General features: G+C 39.3%; 1 protein-coding gene across 3 annotated transcripts; it reads left to right on the top strand.

The window, feature by feature from the left end:
• On the top strand, nt 1–24,181 carry HSPH1 (heat shock protein family H (Hsp110) member 1). Of its 3 annotated transcripts, none has more exons than XM_059825578.1 (18): nt 1–107; nt 913–970; nt 5,310–5,450; nt 6,857–6,979; nt 8,189–8,288; nt 11,389–11,522; nt 12,015–12,259; nt 13,178–13,406; nt 14,332–14,438; nt 15,769–15,902; nt 18,094–18,299; nt 19,109–19,237; nt 19,986–20,123; nt 20,550–20,675; nt 21,218–21,325; nt 21,422–21,541; nt 22,677–22,838; nt 23,339–24,181. In XM_059825578.1, exons 1-18 carry the CDS (start codon nt 1–3, stop codon nt 23,537–23,539), a joined length of 2,568 nt encoding a protein of 855 aa, XP_059681561.1. In that variant the 3' UTR covers nt 23,540–24,181. The 3 variants fall into 3 exon arrangements, with proteins under 3 accessions (XP_059681561.1, XP_059681503.1, XP_059681620.1); XM_059825520.1 differs by having other exon boundaries at nt 19,106–19,237; XM_059825637.1 differs by lacking the exon at nt 19,109–19,237.
• Nucleotides 24,182–25,398: the final 1,217 nt, after the last annotated feature.

The following is a 25,398-nucleotide window of genomic DNA, read 5'->3' as shown; positions in this document are numbered from 1 at the left end:
ATGGCCGTGGTGGGCTTTGACCTGGGCTTCCAGAGCTGCTACATCGCTGTGGCGCGGGCCGGCGGCATCGAGACCGTCGCCAACGAGTTCAGCGACCGGTGCACGCCGTGAGTGAGGACCGCGGGGTGGGGGGGAGGCAGGGGGCAGGCGGGAGCCGGTCAATGCCGGCGGAGGGCCCACTCTGGAAGGTGCTGGAAGGTTCCGGCGGGGGGGGGTGTCCGCTGTGTGGGGCCAGCGCGGGCCCCGGTACTCGCCGCCTCCTCAGGAGCACCCGAGAGGGTGCTGGGGAGCGCGGGGCGAGCAGGGGGAGCAGGGGGAGCAGGTGCACGGCGGCGGGGAGGTGCAGGGCCGGGCGGCGCTCCGATCCGTGCCCCTGTGTCCCCCCCGAGCCGGGCCGGAGTGCGTCCCGCGGGCGGCGGGCACTGACTTAGCAATGGAGGCCAGCCCGCGGCTGGGAGGCTTCTCGGCTGGCTGTGCGGCGGGCTGGGAAAGCCGGTGGTTGCAAGGGGAACCGCCGTCTGGGCAGCCTGGTGTAAATGGGACACGGGGACAACAAACACACACGCTTTCTCTGCGGTCGGGTGGGCTGTTACAACTGCCCCAGAGCAGGAGTTAGTTGTGAAGTTATGAGCAGCTAAACGCAGATGGGTAGGATGTAGTCTGGATGTGAGCTCTTAGTTGTGATCATCGTGTTTAACTGCTTGGGTAAACCATTGTGAGAAGCCCTGGATTGGAGCCAAGACTTTAAGATGGCTAAGAATCCTATTGTAGTGTTTTACCACAAGCTGGAAGAACGGCACTTCAACAGAAAGACTTTGGTGTTTTGCTTGCGATTGTAGAAAATGTATCTCTCATAGTCCTCAGTCGCGTTTATTGCCAGCACTGAGTTAATTAGCCTGTTGTTCTTTACAGATCGGTGGTTTCGTTTGGCTCCAAAAACAGAGCTATTGGTGTCTCGGCTAAAAACCAGGTAGGTCGTTTCCTGGCATTTGTGCATAACAGTAAATCGGCCCATGCAAACTGTTTCAGTACCAGTGGGTGTAAAGAGAGAGAGTTAGATCTCTAGTTAAAACCAAACAATTTACTTTTCCTTGTCAAGCCTTTTATTTTAGAAATGCTGCACTGTGCTGCCATGCTTCCTTCAGAGAAATGCAGGATGTTTTTGCTAAAACATTACTGCTCTCTCTTTCGTTAATGGTAGTATTTCCACTTGAACACATTCCTTTTCTGACAACTGAAGATTGTCGGTTTTTTCTTCATAATGGTTGTATGCAGGATTTCCCTTGTACTTGAAGGAAAACATTTTAAATGCATTGTATAGTTTCTTAAAATTAGATGCAGAGGGAGGGTCTTGGCTCAGATTCTTAAAGCTATTTAGGTACCTTACTACCTTTGGTTTCACTGGAAGGTAAATGCCTGTGTTTTTGAAGGTGTAAGTCCTTAGGTTTTTTTTCTTGGATTGAGAGGCTCTGAAAGATGGAATGTTTACTTCATTAAAGTAGTATTTTGAATTTAAAAAGGAAGCTTAATTCTGACAAATCTTAGAATAACTAAGTATAATGGTTGAATAAATCCTTAGGTATTGTAGGTTGTTACATAATGCTGTTGGTGGAGACCAAGCTGCAGCCTCCGCTGGCCTGTGCGGATCTCTCGTGTAGCGAAAGGACTGCAGTGGGTTTCCATGGAGAGAGCACTAAAGGACACTTTTTTCCCCAGTGTAATAGCTCCCCTCTTAATTTTGAACAGCCAAGGAGATATGAATAGGTTACATATTCACAAGCACACATGCACTTTCAGTTACAGGTTAACATTTGGAGTAATGAAGTAAATACATACATTTGTGTTTTTTCCTTAAATTTCATTTTAGCATTGCTTTTGGGTATTTGACTCCTTCCACTGTTTCAGGTTGGAAACTAGTGTGATTCATCAGTGTGCAGAAATGAGTTGTTACTCAAAACAGCAAGTGATCTGAATCCTATGTACTCTCAAGTGTGTTTCAATATTGTTAAATTATTCTAGTAAATGCTGTTGAAAATGTGAAGTAGAATCTGTTTCTTGAATTGCATTTAAAAGCATGTATTTGCAGTGATGAACACCTGTGACTTCAGTTGCCTTCACACTAACCTTTATAAGATGTTACTATATTGAGTCTTTCATGTTTGGTTGTCCTAGCAGTTAAAACTAATTATCTTTGCCAGAATAAAAGAATGTGGTATGTAAAATGATAAAAGATTTCAGAGCATTTATTTCTATTGTGTCCAGTTTGACTGGCCACCTGATACGTAGATCGTGTTTCTTCTGTAGATGTAGAAGTTTCTTGACATGGACAACTGAGTTATATTTTCACTGTGCTAGGGTGTAAATCAAGGAGTAAAGTGATCCCTTTCATTTGAATTAATTTCTTAGTTTAAAAAAAAAAAAACAACAACCAAAAACCCAAACAAAAAACCCCACAAAACAAAAGAAAAAAAAAACAGTTTTTGACTGGTGACTTCAACAATGTGATTATGTGTGAGAGCTCATAATTTTTAGAGGTGCTCTCTAATGCATGAGGAGCTGCTGTTGGAGTGAATTTTCAGAGAATTTCTTCCTTTAGGTAAGTCTGGTAGCATTGGCAATGAGAGCAGTATGTTAGTTAACAGACCATTTCGTGGCTTAGACAGGTGCACTCTTCACTGGGTAAAAACCTGGCTGGACGGCCGAGCCCAGAGAGTTGTGGTGAATGGAGCAAAATCCAGTTGGTGGCTGGTCAGAAGCAGAGTCCTCCAGGGCTCAGTTTTGGGGCCGGTCTTGTTTAATATCTTTATCAACGATCTGGATGAGGGGATTGAGTGCACCCTCAGCAAGTTTGCAGATGACACCAAGTTGGGCGGGAGTGCTGATCTGCTTGAGGGTAGGAAGGCTCTGCAGAGGGATCTGGACAGGCTGGATCGATGGGCTGAGGCCAATTGGATGAAGTTCAATAAGGCCAAGTGCTGGGTCCTGCACTTGGGTCACAACAACCCCATGCAACGCTACAGGCTTGAGGAAGAGTGGCTGGAAAGCTGCCTGGCGGAAAAGGACCTGGGGGTGTTGTTTGACAGCCGGCTGAATATGAGCCAGCAGTGTGCCCAGGTGGCCAAGAAGGCCAATGGCATCCTGGCCTGTATCAGAAATAGCGTGGCCAGCAGGAGCAGGGAGGTGATCGTGCCTCTGTACTCGGGGCTGGTGAGGCCGCACCTCGAATACTGTGTTCAGTTTTGGGCCCCTCACTACAAGAAGGACATTGAGGTGCTGGAGCGTGTCCAGAGAAGGGCGACGAAGCTGGTGAGGGGTCTGGAGTACAAGTCTGATGAGGAGCGGCTGAGGGAACTGGGGTTGTTTAGCCTGGAGAAGAGGAGGCTGAGGGGAGACCTTATCGCTCTCTACAACTACCTGAAAGGGGGTTGCAGAGAGGTGGGTGTTGGTCTCTTCTCCCAAGTGACTAGCGACAGGACAAGAGGAAATGGCCTCAATTTGCGCCAGGGGAGGTTCAGGCTGGATATTAGGAAACATTTCTTTACTGAGAGAGTGGTGAGACACTGGAATAAGCTGCCCAGGGAAGTGGTGGAGTCACCATCCCTGCATGTGTTCAAGGAACGTGTGGGCAAGGCATTGTGGGACATGGTTTAATGGGCATGGTGGTGTTAGTTGATAGTTGGACTTGATGATCTTAAAGGTCTTTTCCAACTTTAGTGATTCTGTGATAATTCTCAGCTTTCTTAATTGTGACTAAGCAGGAAGATACTAAAACTTGCTGCAGACCTAATGGCATACAATTACTCTAAAAATATCTTAAGATTGTTCTCTTAGAAAAGGCTCTGAGCTCAATTCTAAATTAGGCTATAAAAGCTACCAGAATGTTTGTGCTTCTCTGCCCACTGCATGGTAATTATTTTTGTGTCTACATTCTTCAGCAATACAGCTGTGAATTACGTAGCATTCAAGTACCCTGAAGTTATGGCTATAGAAATAAATGAAACCATGCCGGAAAACGGTCTTGGACACAGGAACCTAAATAATCTATTGCATTAAAGTACTGGAATGGTTCCTGGAATGTTTTTTGGCCTGTAGTAACTGATGCTCTTACTAATAATTGCTAAGCATTATTTGGCAATTAGAATAAACCAGGGATGATTCACAATAGGGAATTTGGGTGTGACATCTTTCTCTCCACACACAGAGCTTTCTGAAAGTTACTGTTTAATAGTATGGCTATGGCCTGCTTCTTTGTCAGGGAGCTTTTCTGTTGGAGAACTGTCATAGTTGCATAGTTTTCTAATATAAGATGTAGCTCAAATTCTTGGATTTCTTGATGGAAAATCTTGTATGCAATAAGAAACTGATGCTTTCCTTTGAGGGTAGTGAATGCTAGAAATCTTCCTTGGTATGCTCATCATTTGAGTTATTATCATGCAATCTGTTGGTGCCTGCCTAAATCTGTTCTGGAGAGAACAACACACTTCTATAGTTTCTCTCCAATAGAATAGGATTCATTCTACTCTGAGATACTTGCAGTATCTCTTTTAGGCTGGTCTAATCTAATTTCTATTCTGTGTTGCATTCCTGATAAAGAATGCTTGTCTAGGTCAGTTGGTTCTGTGCACAGCTTGCACTGTAGTTTAGCATATACTTTAAACTGACATTGTTACCAAAAAGGAGTCTGATGTTTCTTGCTTTTGTCTATGCATGCACTGTATCCTTCATTGGTCTGGCAAGAATCTGAGTGAGTGCTAGGTGAACATGAGCAGGGAAATGACCTGGTTTAAAAGTAGCTCATGGGGGGGAAAAAAGAAAGCATTGAAATACATGGGGAGACTTACCAGCTTGAAACTTGGTAACTATGGAAAACAGTTTGCACTTAAATGCAATGGCGTTTAAAGTGAACAGCTGGAGGTGAGGTGGCTGGGATTGGAGTGCTGGTTTAGAGGCATTGCAAGTACTTGTGAAGCTGGCTCCTATCTTTAATTGTTTGAGTTCTGTCTAAACTAGGTCACTAAAGTAGTAAGCACTATAGATCCTGATACTGCTCACCTGATTGCTTTGAGGTTTTAGAAATACTTGTGTAATCCTTATAATACTTAATATATAATGGTCTGTAAGTATCTGTGTCTCTGACTCATAATCTTCTGGTACCAGATTGTAATTACACAGGTGTTATAGAAACAGATGTGACAAGTGAGTGAGCAGTTGTCTTAAAACTTGACTGATGCTTCGGGGCATACAGAGCAGCACTGAACATTGCAGGTTGATTAAGAGTGGATTTCTAAATATCCTGTATTTCTTTACAGCAAATTACTCATGCCCACAACACTGTATCTAACTTCAAGAGATTCCATGGCCGTGCATTTAATGATCCTTTTGTTCAGAAAGAAAAAGAAAAGTTGAGCTATGATTTGGTTCCTATGAAGAATGGTGGAGTTGGAGTAAAGGTAAATCTGCAGTGTATCTTTTTGGGGTTTATAGCTAGATTTGAAAGTTTACATTTCAGCACCTAGTCATGAAAATATGGGTTTCATTTAATTACTCTAAAGGTTTCCTTTAACCTTTCTCTTAAGGAAGAGCTCTTGTATGAATAGACAGCTTCACCTTTAAATAGTGGCTGTTAATGATAAAATTAACGGTCATTTGCGAGTAATTGCTGAAATCTGAGCTTCCCTGTTGGCAAATTGCACATCCAGCTCAAACATCCTGGCAGAAAAACTGCTAAGATAATTACAAGGTCATATGGCTTTACTTCAAAGTATTAACGTTTTTGTCACTCTTGTGTGGAATGCATTGCAACAGTCTAATTATGTGGTTACAAATTCCTTATAAAGAAGTAGGAACTCTTCTTTAGAATAATCACTATAAATGAGTGGCATGTTTGTCTTTAGTGGACTGCCTGGTATAAGTTACTTGCAACAGATGTTCAAAACCAGTTTGTACCACATTGCAGGTTTGACTCTTGCTTACATTTCAAGGAGTTTGCTGTTAGTGTCAGCTTTTCCTAGAACAGGTGCAGTTAACATCATATTCATTTACAGAAGCATATAAAAATATTGATAATGAAGCCTTGCTGGCATAACAGATGATGCTGCTTCACTAGTGAAGAAACTGGCTTAGGGCTGTGCATTTAAGACTGGGATGTTTAGAGAACAATTTTTCTATTAAAATTGAAATGCTTAATTTTTCCCCCAAGTTGGACTGATGTGAATAAAAGGCAAGCGCTATTTTCAAGAATCAGTTGTAACATGTTGCTTCACTTCATCATTGCTATTTATGCTATTACACAGAAAAATGGTGATTCAAGAACAATTTCTTGGTGAGGGAGCAACAAATAAACTTTTTGCTGAGCTTCATCTTAAGCTTTTAGTTGTTCTATGTGCATAGGTGGACTGTTGTGCAGTTCTTCCTTTCAGAGACTCTTCACATGTTTGAACAGAAGCATAAAAATGTCAGGGAAAACAGTCAGCCAGTAATTCTGGACTTTTTTGCAGTTGGCAGCAGTTTGAAAATTGATGGCTATTTTTTACTTTTTTTTTTGGCATAATGCTGTGTGACCATGTCTAGCTTTAATCACATTTTAGACTTGTCACTTTTTAAATCACTTCCTAGTCATTTCCTTGATCTATAGAGTTGATACAGTTCTTGATGTTAAGTCTGTGAAAACAGAGTTATTGCTTCTGTAGACACTCAACTAGGAAATTAAATTGTAAAGTGACGTTCTATAATGAAATAATTAAGCATGTCATGATTGATAGAGTATTAGTCAGCAGTGTTTCAAAAAACATGAAATGTAAGTAATTTTTCCTCCAATTGAAATAATGGAATTATTTTACCTATTTCTTCTATCCAGGTCATGTACATGGATGAGGAGCATATCTTCAGTGTGGAACAGATTTCAGCTATGTTACTGACTAAATTAAAGGAGACTGCAGAGAGTAACCTGAAAAAGCCAGTAACAGACTGTGTTATTTCTGTAAGTAATTGTAGTGCACAGGAACATTATGTCTTTTAACTTCAGCTATTGAGGGCATTTTGTTTCTATTCATGTAGAGTGAAAAAGAACACTGCATAAGCACTTACAAAGCGATTAATCCTAACTAGCTTTAGAGCTTTTGACTTAAAGAAATCCCAGGGCCACTTCCATATTCCAGACCCTGACCCACTTCATGAACTCATTCTCTTGGAGATGTCTGAACTTCTGGACCCAGAACGCTTCTGGGATCCAGGTATATACCCTCCTGCTGCAGCTTGTTTTCATGACTAAGCACACTAATTACTCATTAAAGACACCTTTGTTTATTGAAGTTTGCCCTCTGGCAGCTGAAAACCTCAGTTTGTCTGGTGTATGTTCATCCTCTCAGTAAGTTAGTATTTATTTTTTTTTTCCAATTGACTGCACAGAAAATTACCTCAGATAAAGAACAGTCCTTCCATTGCAAAGCCTGAGTATAAAATAACATCTGCCTCTGTATTCTTAACGACTCTTTGAACAAGCCTGTCTCATGTTGCATCTAGGAATATTTAGTTCTGTTATTATTAAAGAGTTTGTTCTCCAATTGATACCTAGAAAGTTAGTGTCTTCTAATGATGTAGTCTCTGTCCCTGGGGATATCAGAAGTCCCTGTGCAACACCAATGCTAGAGGTGTGTAGCAAATTTTCAACAACATATTCCTTAAGAATCTCTTACTGCTTCTTGCCCAAAGTAATTTTGGCCAAACAGATTCTCTTTATTCGTTATCCGTTATTTCTTTGCATCTCTCACATCTCTAATATTGCTGTACTTCCCCCCGCGCCCCTCTCCCCTCCTTAACTTCCTTGGACAGGAATACATCTGCTAATTCTAATTAAGGTTATTCCATGTCTCTGTCTCCATAATACCCAGTTTCATATTTTGTGCCAGTAATTAAGGTTCCTAGCATTTGTGTACAAATAACTCACCTGTTTCTGGTTAGTGTGTGCTCATGTAAACTAGCTGATGGTGGTTTAATTCATCTCAGCTTGACTGAATAGAAGATTTGAAGTCTCTATTCCGTACAGTAGTTGCATATTAAGAGACTTGCAGTGAGTAAGTGTGTTCCTCAGAGGAGGAACAGATGCAAATTTAAAATGAATACTTTCAAATAAACAGTGTGATGTCTCGTTTTCTGGAAATAACTTCCCATTGTCACCTGCTTTCTTCAGGTTCCATCATTTTTCACAGATGCTGAAAGGAGGTCCCTTCTGGATGCAGCTCAGATCGTTGGATTAAACTGTCTTAGATTAATGAATGACATGACAGCAGGTAAGTAGGGTAACACAGCAGTTTCTGCAAATGAAGGGTGTGATAAAGGTTTCTTAGTGTAACTAAATGCACCAGGGCTGACTTGAAAAATCAGACATGAGACATAAATGTTCTAAAACCTTGTTGCTCTTTTCTTGATTTACAGTCTTTCATTTTAATGTCTTCTGTGTGAAGGGGTAGAAGAGATGAAGTGTTAGTGATAGTTACTTCCCTGAGTACTTATTTAGGAGTCACCACATGTGCCTGGACTACTTGTCCATTTAGTTTACTGTCCAGATTTCATGGAATAAACCTTATGATGCACAGTTGTGGGATTTAGGCACTCTAAAAGAAAGTCCTTGGTTAAGCGTCAACACTTAGTAATTTCCAAGGCTTTTGTCAGTATAATTGTGGTTTTAAATCACACAAACACACAAAAAAGGCAATTAATCTCCTTTGCTAATTTGTTCGGAACTATAAAATCACATTGGCAGAACCAAGAGTTTATTTGGTCTTTCTTACAACACGCATTTTTACCCTGTCATCCTGCATTTTTCTGTTTCCATTTGGTGAGAGAGCATTTGTTCCATGTTTAACTGGCATAAGTAGCACTTGTTTCCTGGGGGAAGGGTTGGGAAGTAAAGATCCATACCAGAAGACGATTACTTTTCTGCTCCTGCTGCCCACATTAGTTAGATAAGCAGGGAAGAGTTTACTTCGGGAGAATGTTCCATGTGAGCATTTTTGGTGCACACCAGCTGGATTCATGCTTTTAAATTTCATATTTTATTTTTTAAGGAGTAAAGCAATCTTAAATATGCATTGATGGAGTGGTATATTAAAATGTTTTTCCAGAATCCATTTCAGATGAGTATCTACACACTAATGTATAGGATTTCAAGTAAACGTAGTTTTCATCAGTATTATGATCTTTACCTTGAATACTCTGTATTTGCATCTAATGAAGAGCAAATCTGACCATATCATTGCAGAAGCCATAGGTGCATGTTTCTGTCATCTAGCTTTAGCTTAATTCTTTCTTTATATCGCAAAGAGTGCTACAGAGAATGTGTGGTAGCGTGAATTCTTGAGCTTGGGTAAGTGTGAACCCCACAGTAGGTATACTTTCTCCCATGTGCCTGGATTCTTCTGAGTTACAGGGCTCATACATCTCTAGGGTGACTGGAGAGATGAGGAGGAAGGACGAATATCCAAGCCTCTATTTTTAACCTTCCATTTCCAAAATATTTATGAAGAAACTTTGCATCTATAAAGAAAAAAAAGTTAGTTCAGCACTCAACAATAAAAAGGAGTATTTTCCAACCTTAGCAGTCAAAAAGAGTACCTTTCCAACCCCTTTCTTTATTGAAGCAGGAGTAATCCTTCACACCCGATTCAGAGATGACCTCGCATGATGGGGTGATAAAAGCCAACTAAAGGCCTTGCCAAAAAAGGCATTGTCACTTCCTTTTTGTTTGTTTGGCAGAACACATCAGCCCAGTCTTTGGCCTTGCAAGAATCATGAGAGCTTTTCAGGACTTTTTTTAGCAAGGATCTTTAGAAGCTTTGCCATTGGGAGGAATAGTCCCCAGAAAAGCAGATAGCTCTTTCATCCTCTTAGCAGCACTAGCAGCCTTTCTTTGCAGTGTAGCCCATAGCATTTCTAATTTTCTTTTCTTTACCTTGCAAGGCTAATAAGTACTATGCAAGTTTTTAGAATATTTTAAATGTAAGAATCTTTGATTATATCTTTGGGGAAGGGGTCCTGAGGTATAGTAGGGCAGAAAAGAAAAATATTTTAATCTTTTTTTTAATGAAAGGCAAATTCTGCTGTGATTTATAAAGTTTTGTTCATAAATTTATTTTTAGCTTGGAAATAAGGGCAATGTCTTCAGTCCGCTCAGAAATACAAACATTATGTGAATGAACAGACCAATACACAATTTCAAGGAAATCTAGATCTTAAGGGTATAACAGATAGATTTCATGAAGTAGAGTTTCTGTTTTTAATTAACCACCTCTTAATGACTGCTTGTGGGAGGGATTGATGAGTGTTGGTATTGGGTTCTTTGGGGTCTATAAAAACCCACACAGATGAGAACAAGTGCACCAACTGCAGGGGAACTTTATTAGACACCAGAATCCATAAATCTCAAGTCTCTGATCAATGGGAAACTTGATTGTCCTTGTTCCAGATGGTCTGGAACTACTGCTTTTGATGTGAGGGGAGGGAGTTGGTGTCCCTTTCTCCTCAAGTGAGAGGATGTCAGCATGACTATAAAACATTGCTCTTCAGAGCATGTGTTCCTGGCCTTCCTTACCACCTTCTCTAATGCTCTGATTCTCTTGCCTTATAAACTGTCTAGTATCCTGGCTGTTATCTTCAACTTGGGATTTTTCGTTATACGCAAACGTACATTCTTGCACATTCTATCTCATGCCAAAATCTCAGCCTTTCCTATGTAACCAAGACTCTAGGGTTTTATTTATCTTCAGTTACTGCATCAGCCTCCTGCCTAGCTTTGACACTGCTATCCATCCAGAATGAATGCTGCTGCAAAACTGTATTCTGTCCTTTGACTTCATTATCCTGTGTTTACATGCTGGCTTCTGTTTTACGCTTTTGATGCACTTCACAAACTGTGCCTGCCTGATATTCTGTATAGACTGAGATGCTTGCGTTTTGCAGCCTCTGCTGATAATTTATACCATTCTCAGACAACCTTCATGCCTGAGAGATACTCCTTGTAAATAAAATACTGGCTTTTGTTGTAAAGATGCTCTGTGTTTTTTGATTGCTATGGATTACTATGCAAAGCAAAAAAAGAGTTGTTAATAAACAACCCCCAGACGGGGTTGTTGCTTCTTAGTTTTGCGTACTTAAACACTTAGAGAGCATATACATGACTGAGGGAGGCTGTTTTACTTCTCAGATCCTACAACATATATTAATGGAATAAATGGAATAAAGCTTCCATGTAGGTAAGACCTTGCATAGGCATATGTCTGGATTTGTCTTGTTGCTCTTGATCCTATAGCTTAATATTCACAGGGATGTGATGGCATGCAATTGGAGACTCACTAGAGATTGCACTGATAATATTTGACACTTGTTTTGCAGTGGCTCTGAATTATGGAATTTATAAACAAGACCTTCCAGCTCCTGAAGAGAAGCCACGGGTAGTTGTGTTTGTTGATATGGGACATTCTGCATTTCAAGTATCAGCCTGTGCATTCAACAAGAGTAAACTAAAGGTAGTAAGGTTAAATGAAAATAAAAGGGTTTATGAGATGTTAGAATCAAATAGCCTGTAAACCTGCTTGTTTTTAAAATTCTGAAATAATTTAATGCATGAGAAGTGGTAACAAGTCAAAAGGTTTATCAGTGTCCTTCTTTTCATTAGGATGGTTTCAAATAGAGGCTGTAAATACCTGGCAATACACCAATGTAAGATACACAGTACAACTGCTATCATTTAGTTTGTTTTATCTAAGTGGATGTGTGTATGGATTAAAATTGTGAATGCTTAGGATTGTTACCTAGGTAGTTAGTCTTACATCCACAGTAAAAGTGAAGAGCAATTTTTGGCTGATATGGTTGATTGAAGTACTTAAGCCTGTGCATTAGAAGACAGGCTGACTTGTCCCCAACCTTTTTGAAGCAAGGGCTTACTGATGTTGGAAGACTGTTATTCTATTTGATTTTTACTGAGTATAAGACTAAATAGTTATGTTCTTTCAAACCAGGTACTTGGCACAGCATTTGACCCTTTCCTAGGTGGAAGAAACTTTGATGGAAAACTAGTAGATTACTTTTGTGCAGAAATAAAAGCAAAGTACAAACTGGATCCAAAAGCAACAGTTCGGGCTCTTCTTCGTCTGTATCAGGAATGTGAGAAGCTGAAGAAACTAATGAGTTCAAACAGCACAGACATTCCCCTAAATATTGAATGTTTCATGAATGATACTGATGTATCTGGAAAAATGAACAGGTGAGTTCTATACAAGACAGACAGTTGCTTTGGTGGCCATATTTCTTAAACAAGTGCTTCTTTCCATGTTTGAAAGAAACTTACTCTACTAAAATTAAACACAAGTGCTGAATAGCTGTGGCATTTTTATAATGCTAGAATAACTAAGGCTGTGAAATGTAATGTTCAGCTACCTGAGCAATGTTTCAGTGTAATAATGCATGCATTATTAAGCTTCGATTCTTCTTGTAGAATGGCACATTCTTAAAACCATGGATTGATGCACGTAAACCAGACCCAGGGGGGTTGGCTGCATATTTACGCCTCCTGTGTATTTTAGGTAACCTAAATCCCATACTGCTTTTAAGATAGCAACAGTGGAAGCTTTGTTCCTTTTTTCTGTTCTTACTGTACTGTGGATATTGGGAGAGGAATGGAGGACAGAAATAGTGCTTTTAGGGGATGACTTGATTATGGCTTGAGCGTAAATGAAGTCTGTGTGTGTCTCTGTCTCTCTTGCACACACTTACAGGCACAACTTAATTTGTAGTCACTGTTAGTCCTGTAACTACTGCCAAAAGTGGTGGGTGTTTTCTTCCCTCCAGTACTTGGCCAACAGTTTTTCATCGTAAAGGAAGCATCAGTGTTTTCTGTATTCTTATCTGTAACCTCTGCTGAGAGGCAAATATATAGCACCTGCCCAAACAATACCTTTATCTTATTTAACTACATTGATAGCAGCATAGGAAAATCTGTAAGCAGCTCTTCATGTACCGCCTTGTCTATGGTTGTCACTTCAGCCTACTCACAGGGGTTTAGCTTTAAGTCTCTTTACAGCGTGGTTAACAGACCTGGTCAGCATCAGTTTGGAAACAAGAATACCAGGAAGTCTTAGTGGTGGGACAGGCATTCTTTGGTTAATTCCATTTCTTTCCTTAGGTCACAATTTGAAGAATTGTGTGCTGACTTGCTGCAAAGGATAGAGATGCCTCTGCTTTCATTAATGGAACAAACACAACTGAAAGTGGAAGATGTAACTGCTGTAGAGATTGTGGGAGGAGCAACCCGCATTCCTGCTGTCAAAGAGAGGATTGCCAAGTTCTTTGGCAAAGATGTCAGTACAACACTGAATGCAGATGAAGCCATAGCTAGGGGCTGTGCTCTGCAGGTATAGTACCGACAACACTTGATAAGCTGAAAACATTTCTTGAGAGCACTTTTTTAAGAATTAGCCAAGCAGTTATGAGAAATGGAAGAAGTGGTCCATTGTAAAGCATACAAGGGAATGTACATGTTCACTGTGTCTTTTTATAGGACTGTGCTGTTTAAAAAGTCCAGAGTACTCCTCTGTGTTGCAGTACTTTACTGAAAGTGCTGATGCTGGGTGTATTCTGTAAGCAGTCTGCTCTTCTCTTCAGAAGAACAGGATCTAGGCATCTTTAATGAGAGAAATTTAAGTCACTGTCAAGCTGAGGGAAGAAACATTTTTAATTAACAAAGTGTATGAGAATTATCTATGGAGAGCCCAAAACACTGCAAGTTTGCATTTTCTGGTATCCAACTTTCCATCAATATGAAACAGACTTTTATTCTATCTGCCCCCCATTTTTACAGTTTCCAACTAGTAAACTTTATTTTACAAACAAACCACTCATTCTGTCTTCTTCCTTTTCTCCTTTACTTATTATTTCACCCTCTCTTGTTTGACTGGTTTCTTTACCCCATCTCACTAATTGCTTTCCATCACTAGCAATCAGTTGTTTCCAGGGAAAGAAGCAGGAGCTGTAAGATAAACACCACTTCTTTTAGTCCAAAGTAATGCAGCACTTCCATTCTTTACAGTCCTGGTCTTCATTTAGACTGTTAGCTTTTTTCAGAAGCTACTGTAAGAATAAAGCTAAAAGTCCCATTAACCCAAAGGGCATAAACACTTCTGTATGAGACTTCTGTTTTCTTACCATACTCCATTGAAATGAAGCAATTTGCCTAGTTCTGTTTTAGTAAAGTCAACACAGTTCTTTTTTTCTTGTTCAGCGTCTTGTTTAATTGCTCTGCTCCACCCGCCTAACTTTAATGCATGTCTGTTTTTTTAGTGTGCCATTCTTTCTCCAGCTTTTAAAGTGAGAGAATTCTCTGTGACAGATGCTACGCCATTCCCAATATCTCTGTTGTGGAACACAGAAGCAGAGGACACTGAAGGGTAGGTAGCTCAAACTACAGTTCTGTGAAGCTTTTGGCCTTCATAATTAAAGGGTAATGTTCTTGGTTGCATTTAAATCAGGATCTTGGCATTCTGATGCAGAAAACCTGTAGATCGTGTACCAGAGGTGGTTGACAGTGGAGACTGTGTAAAAGCATGCATTGAAATTTTGACTATAACTCCTCATTTGTTAAAAAAACCTAAAAAAAATTTGTGATTGAATGAGCTACCAACCAATAGCTTGTCTTGTGTTGCCCTTATCCAGTTGTCAGCTTTCGGAATACAAAATGAACCAGAACAACTGCTGAATCCTGATCCCACTTTTCTTTATGGCTTTTTTACTCAAGGTATTCCTAACTTCCATCTGGATTCTTGGTGTAGTAGGAACATTATGCAGTATGTAAATATCATGAACTTACATGGATGCTGTTTGCCTGGCTGAAAACAGAAGCAAGGATTTAACTCTGAGTTTTGTAGGAGAAATTTTTTGCAGTGTCTTAAGACTCTGACCTCTCTGCTATTAACTTTGCCATGCCTGTGGGAAATGCAGTTGCTGCCTAGGATGTAAAGAGTTTAACTTTTGGGAAGTTGAATTCTGCAGGGACCTGTTCATACCTTTCTCATATTCTTTGTAATTCAGCCTTTTCTTTTTTGTCTGTCTTCTGTGGATATGCAGAACCTAATTGTTCTGTCGCATGCTTCTGAGAGCAACCTGTGGGTTCACATTCTAGGTGATGCTCTTATTTTCTCATGTTTAGGTTATTAGATGAGATCCTTCTGTAGTTAGGAGACAAAATTTAGTTGGAAATTAAAATCAGACTGATATAATACTGGACAGACCCTAGAGGAAGAACGTAAAATAAAGCTGGTTGTCTTTCTGTCATATCAAGGAATGAATGAACTGGTGTCAGGGTTCTCAACTGAGCCACAGAAAGTAAATAACTAAGGAATTAACAGAGCTATAATTAGCCTTTTGAGTCTGAGAAAGGGTGCAAATTCTGATTTCAATTACACTATTCCAAGCTCAGAATAATGTCTTTGCAGGAAACATTTTTAAGGTCTGCTGATAGTCTGTCACTGAATTGCCACCTACATCTAAACTTGCTTCTGAGACTCAAAATTAGTGTAATAGGACAATTTCCCATTATGGTACACAACAGTAATTTTTTTTTCCTTGCAGTACAAGTAGTGAAGTATCTTTCTTAGAATTGCTCAGAAGGGTAAATGTGTCAAAACATGGTGATGTTTCTCAGAAGAGTTCTGACCCCAGATCAAAGCCTTTCAGCTCAAATGCTCTGCCAAAAGTGATATTTTTTCCTCTTAATTATAGGGTTCATGAGGTGTTCAGCAGAAATCATGCAGCACCTTTTTCCAAGGTTCTTACATTCTATAGGAAAGGTCCATTTGAGTTAGAAGCTTTTTATTCTGATCCTCATGGAGTCCCTTATCCTGAGTCAAAAATTGGTAAGTAGTTGTACTGGAAATGGTGTTGTCTCACATTGTTTGGTCTTAAATCAGTTCTGTAACTGTGTTGTGTTACAGTATGGTTATAGACATATATTTAGTTTTTTGTGTCTGGAGGACTCATTTTCAATTCTCCCATTCTGTAGGTAACTGAATTTGGACTTTTTTATTTTTCTAGCTTCTAAAGTTGCTTCAGTCCAATGAAGAAATGAGGGGAAACTATAGCTGAATGCCCAGGACTAGAATGGGTCTATCACTGCAAAAGATAACTTTTCTAATCTTTTCTGCTTATCGCTAAAGCAAGCTAGGAATACTTGAGAAATATCTCCTGCATATAAAAAACTTAAATACATTTTGAGTAATGAGTTGTTTTTCCTATAGTTTCTGGGTTTGACATAGTGCTGAATAAGTTTAATCAAGGCAGCCTGAAATAGTGGCAGCTACAAGACTACAGTATTGATTTGAATTGTCTAGCTAACGTTTATAAGCACCTCTTTCATGCTTTTTGACAAATTACAACATTGACAGTGTTGACACTTGCAAAGAGTTTACAGTGTGTTTAGTTAGAAAAATATTGTGATGGTAAAGACAGGCAAATTAAATAATTGCTTTTGAGTTCTAAGCATGCAATTACATGTTGTATGTTTGCATGTAAAATTAAGATAAAGCTATTATTAGTTATCAAGTAATTGGTTGGTTTTGTTAGAAAGCTCAACAGTTAGAAAGCTCAACTCATTTTTCCAGAGTGGTAGAAGAAATGACAAATCTTGGTTAAGTATTTGACAATACAGCTGTCCTGTTGGTTAACAATGCACTTAAAATACAGTATCACCAGAATTGTAGTGTTAAAGATAAGCTTTATAAATATTCATAAAATAGGTGGGAGAATATATAGGGCAAAACCATCTCCATCTGATTTACCAATATTTCAGCTAATACCTAATGCACTACAAAGTTACCAAAAGCTATTATCCTAACAGAAAACAGCAGTTATTTTCTCTACTTCAAAGCAAATTATGTGGTTGTTTCACTGAGAATCACAAAGTTCAAATACCATACGTCTTAGAAAACAGCACAGTATTTTGTAGTTACAGAAACATCAGACTATCTTCCATGTTAACTCTTACCATGAAGACTGATAGTGGGATTTGTGACTGTTCAGTTTATATAGCTTTAACAAACAGGAAGATGTTTAACTGCTGTTCCACAAACTGGAAGAACAGAACTGAAAATCAGGCTGGTTTCAGCTCACTCACTGATTAATTCTTTAATCAGAACAGAATTGTTAGTAGTCCTAATGGGTGAGTCAATAGTTCTGATGAGACTACCAAAAGGGAGGACAGGTCACAACTGCAGTATTACTGCATTTACAACAGAGGGGGGATTACATTCTTTAGTCTGTAAAGTAAGCAGGTAAAAGCTTGTATGCATGTGGTTTAGATCTATTGATGAAGGAATAGTGTGTGTGAGCATGTGTGTATCCAGCCTGCAATGAAATCAGTGAACTTGTGCTTGGCAGCTATACAAGCGTCGTAATCTCCAGGTCACTGTTTTGGCGATACACATATAACCACGTAGTAGGCAGGAAAAATGTGTCTGCACTTAATGTCAAGGAGATCTGAGCCTTCATATACTGTTAAACTAGTTATCTGTCTGTTTCTTACTTGAAACAAGCATTGTGAAACTATTACAGGAATAATATTACTATTACATTCTGCCCTAGAGTAAAAGGTAATGGCATGGATGTTAGAAGCTGAAAAGAACACTTCTAGAAATACTGTTTCTATGCTGGGCAGTAACTTCTACTAAAAAAGACATAACCACTTAACATTGGCATTAGACTAAATCTTTGTGTACTTTTCTTTCATCCCACTGTAGCATCACAGATAGCACAAGGGGGAGTGAGCTTTTACTTTTTTGTATTTATATTACTAGTGGCTGGAGAACCTACCCTAGATGATGAAAATAAATGTTCTCCCTTTTGATTTGTAAGGTAAAGTTGGCTGAAAAGCAGCATACTTTTGGGGGTGGTTTGTTGTATTTGTTTCACTTTGGGGACCATGAGATTAGCAGAGAGGCTTCATCAAATATTTAGAAAACGTGTCATCTATGAAAGAGGGAGGTGTTTTCCTGGCTCAGTAATATTACCTATTTAATTCCACTGTGTGAGTATTCATTCTTTTGTTTTTAGGTAGGTATGTTATCCAGAATGTGGCAGCCCAGAAAGATGGCGAGAAGTCTAAAGTCAAAGTGAAAGTCCGTGTCAATACTCACGGCATTTTCAGTGTGTCCACTGCGTCCATGGTAGAACCAGTTAAAAGTGAAGAGAGTGGAGATGTCGGTGTTGAGACTGAAGTGGAATCTCAGGACCAGAGGCCTATTGAAAACTCAAGTGATGTAAGTTGACCGTTCTTGTGTGTGAGTGTCCTTACTGATGAAAGTGTGTTCTGCTGTTACATACTCTGGAAGAAAAATACCTTTTTCTAAGTAAGCAAAATGAAGTTAACTTTGAGATGTCCATAGCTGTCAGGAAATATAGTGTCTTTATAAGAAGAGGAGAAAAATTGTGCTGTCTTGAAAGTGTGTGGATTTCAAAATCAATTACTGGGCCAAGTGCCAAATAGCAGCAGGTGGGTTGCTTGAGGGTGGGGTTGCTTAGAGCTGCCATAGTTATCAGACTTTTCCAAATAGGAAAACTTGGTTTCGATTATTAGTCATTTGTGTTCTCAGCATTTGTGTGTAATCCTTTGTATTAGTAAAGTTTTTTTGAAAATTTTTGTGAAAGAGAAAGCTGGATTGTTTTCTACAGCATTGAAGGGGAGGGGACCATGGGGAAACAATGCGGCATTGTTATGGTGTACTTGATGTTTTAATAGCTTTTGGGGGGTGTGGGGGGGAACTTAAAAGCTATGACTCAATAAATTAAAAGCCACTTTTTGTAAGAGATGGTGGTAGTATGCGCACACACGCACATGAGTATTATGCTGCAAGCCTGGCACTGGTAGCATTTTCATTAAGTCCTTCTGAACGTGCATCTAGTCTGTATGTCCATTAGTTAAAGCGTGTGTGTTTCTGTGTGTGCACAGAATGCTTTGTAGGGCACTTTGTACAGTATGTGCGTCAGAAGTGAAGTGCCCTATAACTTTTATTAAATACAAGTGCACATGCCTTCTACATCCTTTGTGCCTGGGCTTTCATTTCAGAAGAATATCCAGCAAGAGAACAGTGAGGCTGGAACACAGTCCCAGGTACAAACTGATGGTCAGCAAACGTCACAGTCTCCCCCTTCATCAGAACCTCCCTCTGAAGAAAACAAAATCCCAGATGTCAAGAAAGTGAGTGACCCTTTAACTCTGAAAATCTTATGGTTTATAATGGTGGCATTTAAAATGGTAACATTCCAGGAAAATGTAAGGAACTCTGTTCTTGGAACCTTTTTCATTTTTATACCTTTTCTGTTGTGAAAAATAATGTATATATCTCGTGATGATTTTCATAGTTTGCAAAAGCATTCCTGCAAGAAGTCTCTCTCTACCACTTCCCTGTCTTTATGCAGTGTTGTACAGCTAATTTGTTTGGGTTGCAGACATCTCAATTTGTTTAACAGCTGTTAAAGGCCAAGCCTATTAGGCCTGCTGAGAGAAGTTGGGATCAGGAATTCATAAACCTAAGAGGAAAAAATCTATGTGAAAAACATATGCCTGCATGATATTTCTAGTAGTTTGCTCTTTCATCTGTATAAGATGAAAAATGTTTTGGGTTAAAACCTTGCCCCTCTCAGCATCACCAGTGAAGTGGTAAGCTACAGATCGGCACTTCTGGAAAACCTGCGAATACACTGTATATCTGAGAAACATCCTTCCTGTAGCTCAGTACTTACTGTCCATGAAATAGACTGTAAGCAGACTAAGACAGGAGGTGGAATCCCCGAAGGGAAAGTGCCTCACAAGTATATTTTCTGTGTTCTTTCAGAATCTTCAAAATCTCTGCATGTTCTTCCTGTGAATGTTTCTTTCTCATAATGCTACTTCATCAGAAGGAAGTCAGGAAAATGAACTTATTTTTCTTCTGTCCAACTCACAGACAAATGAGAAGAAAGGTGATCAGCCCCCAGAAGCTAAAAAACCCAAGATAAAAGTGAAGAATGTGGAGCTACCTATTGAAGCTAACTTGGTTTGGCAGTTAGGAAAAGATCTCCTCAACATGTATATTGAAACAGAGGTAAGTTAGAATGTGGTTTAGACTGCTTTCTTGATTGCAGTTATTAACCATTCATCTGCTTTTTAAGGCAACCTCTGATCTTTTGCTGTAATCCTGAAGTGTGGACTCAAGTAATTTACAGTGAGCTAATATACAGTTCAACTTTAACATGTAACTGACAAATGTTAATCAAAGATTGAAGTGTTGTTTATAGTGATAGTATCAGAGCACCGATCTGTGGAATGACATCACAGATTGGTTCAAGCTGTTGTAATCTGGAGAAGTGTGTGCCATTTCTTCAGGTGAGTCCATTTGTAGCAATGAGAATTCCAGCAGTTATGTGAGCCAAGGCCTCTGGGAGATTACTGTGTTTTACAGGAGCTGTGCTTTGTGGAATGCTGTTTGAACGTAAGTATTTTTAATTAAGTATTTTCTGTGGTTGTACAGGGAAAGATGATTATGCAAGATAAACTGGAGAAAGAAAGAAATGATGCAAAGAATGCAGTGGAGGAATATGTGTATGAGTTCAGGGACAAGTTGTCTGGACCATATGAAAAGTTTGTTTGTGAAAAGGTAGGTAATGGTTTCAGGAGCTTCTCTGAAAATACTGATACCAAATATTTATTCCATATTCTTTTGTCAGGCTTTCTCACAGGTACCCTGGAAATAGCTGAAAACAGTAACTCATTTGAATGATGACTGGGACTGATCTAGAATTAGGTTCAGGCTTAGCAGATAGTACATTTCCCCAAAAATAAATTTTGTCATAAATGGAGTAAAGCTTTCATTCCAAATAGAGTTGGTGACTAGAAGGAGAAGCTGTGTTGTTGTATCCATAACTAAAAACATGAGTTAAAGCTGGACCCCAAGCATTGGCCTAATCAAGGATAAAAAGGCTGTAAATGCTGCTTTTGTGGTAGATGTGTGTTTCCCAGTTCAGAAGCTGGTGTGGTTTAATTGACTTGATTAGGCAAAAGCTGCAGTAGAACTGTAATTTTTATGTAGGAGGCTAAGAATTAATGTGTGTATTTACCAGTGTCCTGTTACTGCAATACAAACACAGTCAATCAGTGCATATTTTGATGTTTGACATGTTGAATTATATTGATACATAGGATCTGCAGGGATTCTCTGCACTCCTAACAGAGACAGAAGGGTGGCTATATGAAGAGGGTGAGGATGAAGCTAAGCAGGTGTATGTTGACAAATTAGAGGATTTAAAGGTAGGTATGTTAGTATACCTGAATTGCAAAATTTCCAAAATATCGCACAAAACAATGTTCATGAATCACATAATGCATAGAAATTGCTTTTTCTAGAAATTAGGTACTCCAATTGAAATGCGCTATCAAGAAGCAGAGGAACGACCAAAGCTGTTAGAAGAACTGGGACACAGACTCCAGTATTATGCTACAATAGCTGGGGAATTCAGGAATAAAGTAAGTGGCCTTGAAGTACTTCACCACATAATGTTTCACTGAGGCTCCCCAGATGGCAGAGGCTTCAAATTCACTTTCAGATGAGCTGCAATCTACTGTTATATAGGTCACAAATGTAATACCACAAATGTTTTCCAGTAGTGAAAAAAATCTTGCATAATGCGTCATATCTTCAGTTGCTTCTGGATGTTTTCAGGCCAAAAAGGACATTTTTACAAAGAGTGAGGGTTAGACTGTGGTCTGATTCTTGACTTTTTAAAAGCTAATCTGACATTTTTAGAAGTGTGCTGCTCTTCCAGTTCTTCTGGGAACAAGAATTGTGCCATAGTGAGAAGCATTAGTGTAAAAGCTACTCAGGATAAACTAAAACATCTAGCTTTTTTATTATATATGGGAGTTTGGGGTTTTTTACCATTGATATTTGAAGATTACTTTCTTGATAAGCATTCCTGCCTTTTGAAAATTTACTCCTTGGGTTTCAACTTAATGAGTTTTAATAGGGCAGCTCACAACATTCAAGCTAATTCAGTTTGAGATTGAGATTTGCATCAGAAACAATTATGTCCTCACAGCTATAGGTTACAAAATTGTCATTATTAAGTGAAGTCCTTCAGTAGTATTACACAGTCTTGAAATAACTAGCATCATTGAAAGCAGTACATTTAAGACTTGAATCCATATTTAGAATTCTTAACTAAAATCATAGGTTGTGTTGCTGGGTAGGTTCTTCTCCTGATATCAGTTGGCATTGTACAGAATGCTCCAGAAGCTGAACAACTGATCCTTTTCCTTTCCAACTACCTTGGGCCCATGTGACACTCTCCAGATGGGAGGTGATGGGTTTTTATCAGCCCTGTTAACGTTCTATTTTATTGTGTGACCTGTTTGTGAAGCTTCTATTCCTGCTGTGACCTAAGTTTGTTGTTTTGATTATCGGGCAAAGGAAGCTTTATTTTGACATCTGTCTGTCTTGTTATTTCTTGCTGTAACAGGTCTAGCTTGTTGCCAGCTTCTCTTTATTTTGAAAATCAGTCAAGTTTATTAGTTGCAAATATTTGGGATAGTCTTGTCAGCATAACTTGATGACAGTGAACTTAGCGTTATTAACTAATACAAAACATTTGTATTTGGGCAGGATGAGAAATACATCCATATTGATGAAATGGAAATGATGAAAGTAGAGAAGTGTGTTAGTGAAGTGGTAGAGTGGATGAATAATGCTGTGAGTGCTCAGGCTAAGAAGAGCTTAGATCAGGATCCGGCTGTGCATTCAAGTGAAATTAAGGCAAAGTTACAGGTAAGTACTGTAAGAAACTGATTTTAGAGGTTGGTGCTAAAGCTAGACTGATAGCTGTCCCCCTCCCTCTCCCCCAATTTCATCTTACTGCTCCAGTGTTCTTAAAGGGTAGTTAGAAAGTATGGACAGGAGATTTGGTGGAAAGCAGAGGAGCTGTACTATACTGTATACAATTCTGTGGAGCTTACTGATGTTTTACGTGTTTCGGTCACCTTAAAAACTCAGGTTGCTTTTCAGTGTTACTGGTAGGCACAAAATATTCTTGAAAAAAAAACCCATGTGAAATCCAAAATATTAAGTTGAAGAGCTTTGCCCACAGAACTTCAGAAAGTAGACCAGTTAATTTATTTCAGGGTACCATAAGTATTTGTCAGTTCGGACTTGGGAAACAAATACAGAAGCAAGTTTCAAACAGTCCTTTGGGCACAGGACTCTTCACACTAGTGAAGTTGGTGGGTCCTTAATATATATTCTGATCACATCTTTTCTCTTTCTTTTAGGAGTTAAACAATGTCTGTGAGCCTGTTGTGACACAACCAAAACCAAAAGTTGACTCTCCGAAGGAAGAAAACCCATTAAATGAACGGGGTGATTATAAAACTGAAGACGTGGGAGAAGATGACAAAAATTCTGAAATGCCTCAACATAATGGTGAATGTCACCCGAGTGAACAAAACACCGTTAGCATGGACTTGGACTAAACCACTGCACTTGCAGCAAGTTAATTTCATCCCATGACAGAAGATATTTTTGCTGTTGTATGTGATGGGGGGGATGGGAATGCATTGTTTTGGGAACTATTTATATTTTTTCTTAAGACTTGTCTGGGACATGTTGTGTTATGGGAGGAAGAATAGTAATAGTGTTGGTCATGACTATCCTAAAAGGAAAATTGCCTTGGTAACTTTCAGATTCCTGTGGAATTGTGAGTTCATACTAAGCTTCTGTGCAGTATTTAACCATTTGCATCACTAAGATGAAAAGAAGCCCTTGTTCTGAAATATACTGCTCCTTCAAAAGGTTGTAATCGAAACCTTCGTAGGCATTTGTAGATGCCAAGGTAGTTTTCTTTCGTCTGGACATCTAATTGGGTATGTCAATAAAAAGCCAGTGTCTGTCCCGTTCATAAGGACATTCCAGAAGAAATCCTTCTGTTCTAAAGTTTTTGATTATTGCAGTCCAAAGCACTTATCAGATAATAAGATGGTGAAATGTGTTAGTAGTATGCAGAAACGCTTACGTTTCATCTCTTGCTAAACAATACATTTTTCATGTGGGGTACATAAAATGAAGGAAATGCTAATTCTGTTAGTGTTATTGTGAAGCTTTTTAATGAGCTTTAAAATAAAGTTCATTTTACTGGTTTACTTGTTGGGTTTAGCTGTTTTCAGTACTTCTGGTGTAAGTGTTGCCCTTTTCACAGTTTATGACAGGCCATTGCTTTGTGTTTCTGTGCACACAAGTCATAAAAAGGCTTAAAGCTCTCACACTTAGCACAGAAAAGTTGTGCAGTGAGCTGAAAGTAAGTCAGCTGCTTAACGAGTTACCCCTCTTTTCTTTGCCCCAGGGGTTGTACACACCTCAGACATCTGTCAAGTTTCCAGGTTTAAGCATAGGACAAAATCTGTAACACAGAGAACCCTATAGATTGGAGACAATAATCTGCAGTTCAGAATAAGGTGTTAAAACCTGATTAAATACTTAAGCCAGGTTCTGCTGCCTTTTGTTACAGCCTAAACTGAAATGGTAAAATGAAATTTTGGCCCATCCTGCTGAGCAAGCGGCTCTGGTTAGGCCTTGGTAAAGGTTTTAAAAATTAAGAATTCCTTTCAAGTAAATCTCTGTAGTCTGTTGAAGAAGCTTATTTTTAGGTACTTGGAGCAGGGGAGGATGCTGAAAGAGATTGTTTGTATCCTCTGCTTTAGACATCAAACTACACTAGGGAATTGGGCACCTGAAGTACTGAGGGAACGATTTTTCTTGGAAGCGTATTCCAAAGGGTGTTATCTCTACTGGTGCATTGGAGCATAGACCCCATATATAAGCATCTGACACCAGATGTTGGAAGATCGGTGTCACTAAATGCAAGGCTTTTTTTTAAAAGAGTGAGTGTGGCTCCAGGAGTATTTTGTCTGCAACAACAAAACCAAAAGGAGAAAAGATAAATTGGTCCCACTGAAGCTACTGAAGAGGGCATACAGGTGAGAGGACTGCTGCTCTCTAGGGCCAGCTAATCCTAGTAATGCCTAGTGCTTTTCTTGTTGGTGCTTTTAGCAGCACCCTAAGTCTTCTCTCAGCCAGGGGCAGGAGCAATACTACAGCACGTGCAGCTTCCCACAGTACTACCCAATTTTCTGCATTGACTATAAGAAAATGGATTATCAAAATGCAGATCCCTGTTACCAGCTTTTGAACTGCCTGTTCTTTACCTCTGCTGATCCATTAGACAACTATGTACAGTAGGCAACACTGAGAATGCTTTGATTGTTCTGCATCCTTTTCCTAGACCTAAAAAATAGGAAGTCAAACCAGACTTCTTGTTTGGAGTGTGGAAGAGTAC

The sequence above is a fragment of the Gavia stellata genome, chromosome 1 (assembly GCF_030936135.1).
Source record: "Gavia stellata isolate bGavSte3 chromosome 1, bGavSte3.hap2, whole genome shotgun sequence".
Lineage (NCBI taxonomy): Eukaryota > Metazoa > Chordata > Aves > Gaviiformes > Gaviidae > Gavia > Gavia stellata.
This window is presented reverse-complemented; position numbering and strand designations above follow the sequence as displayed.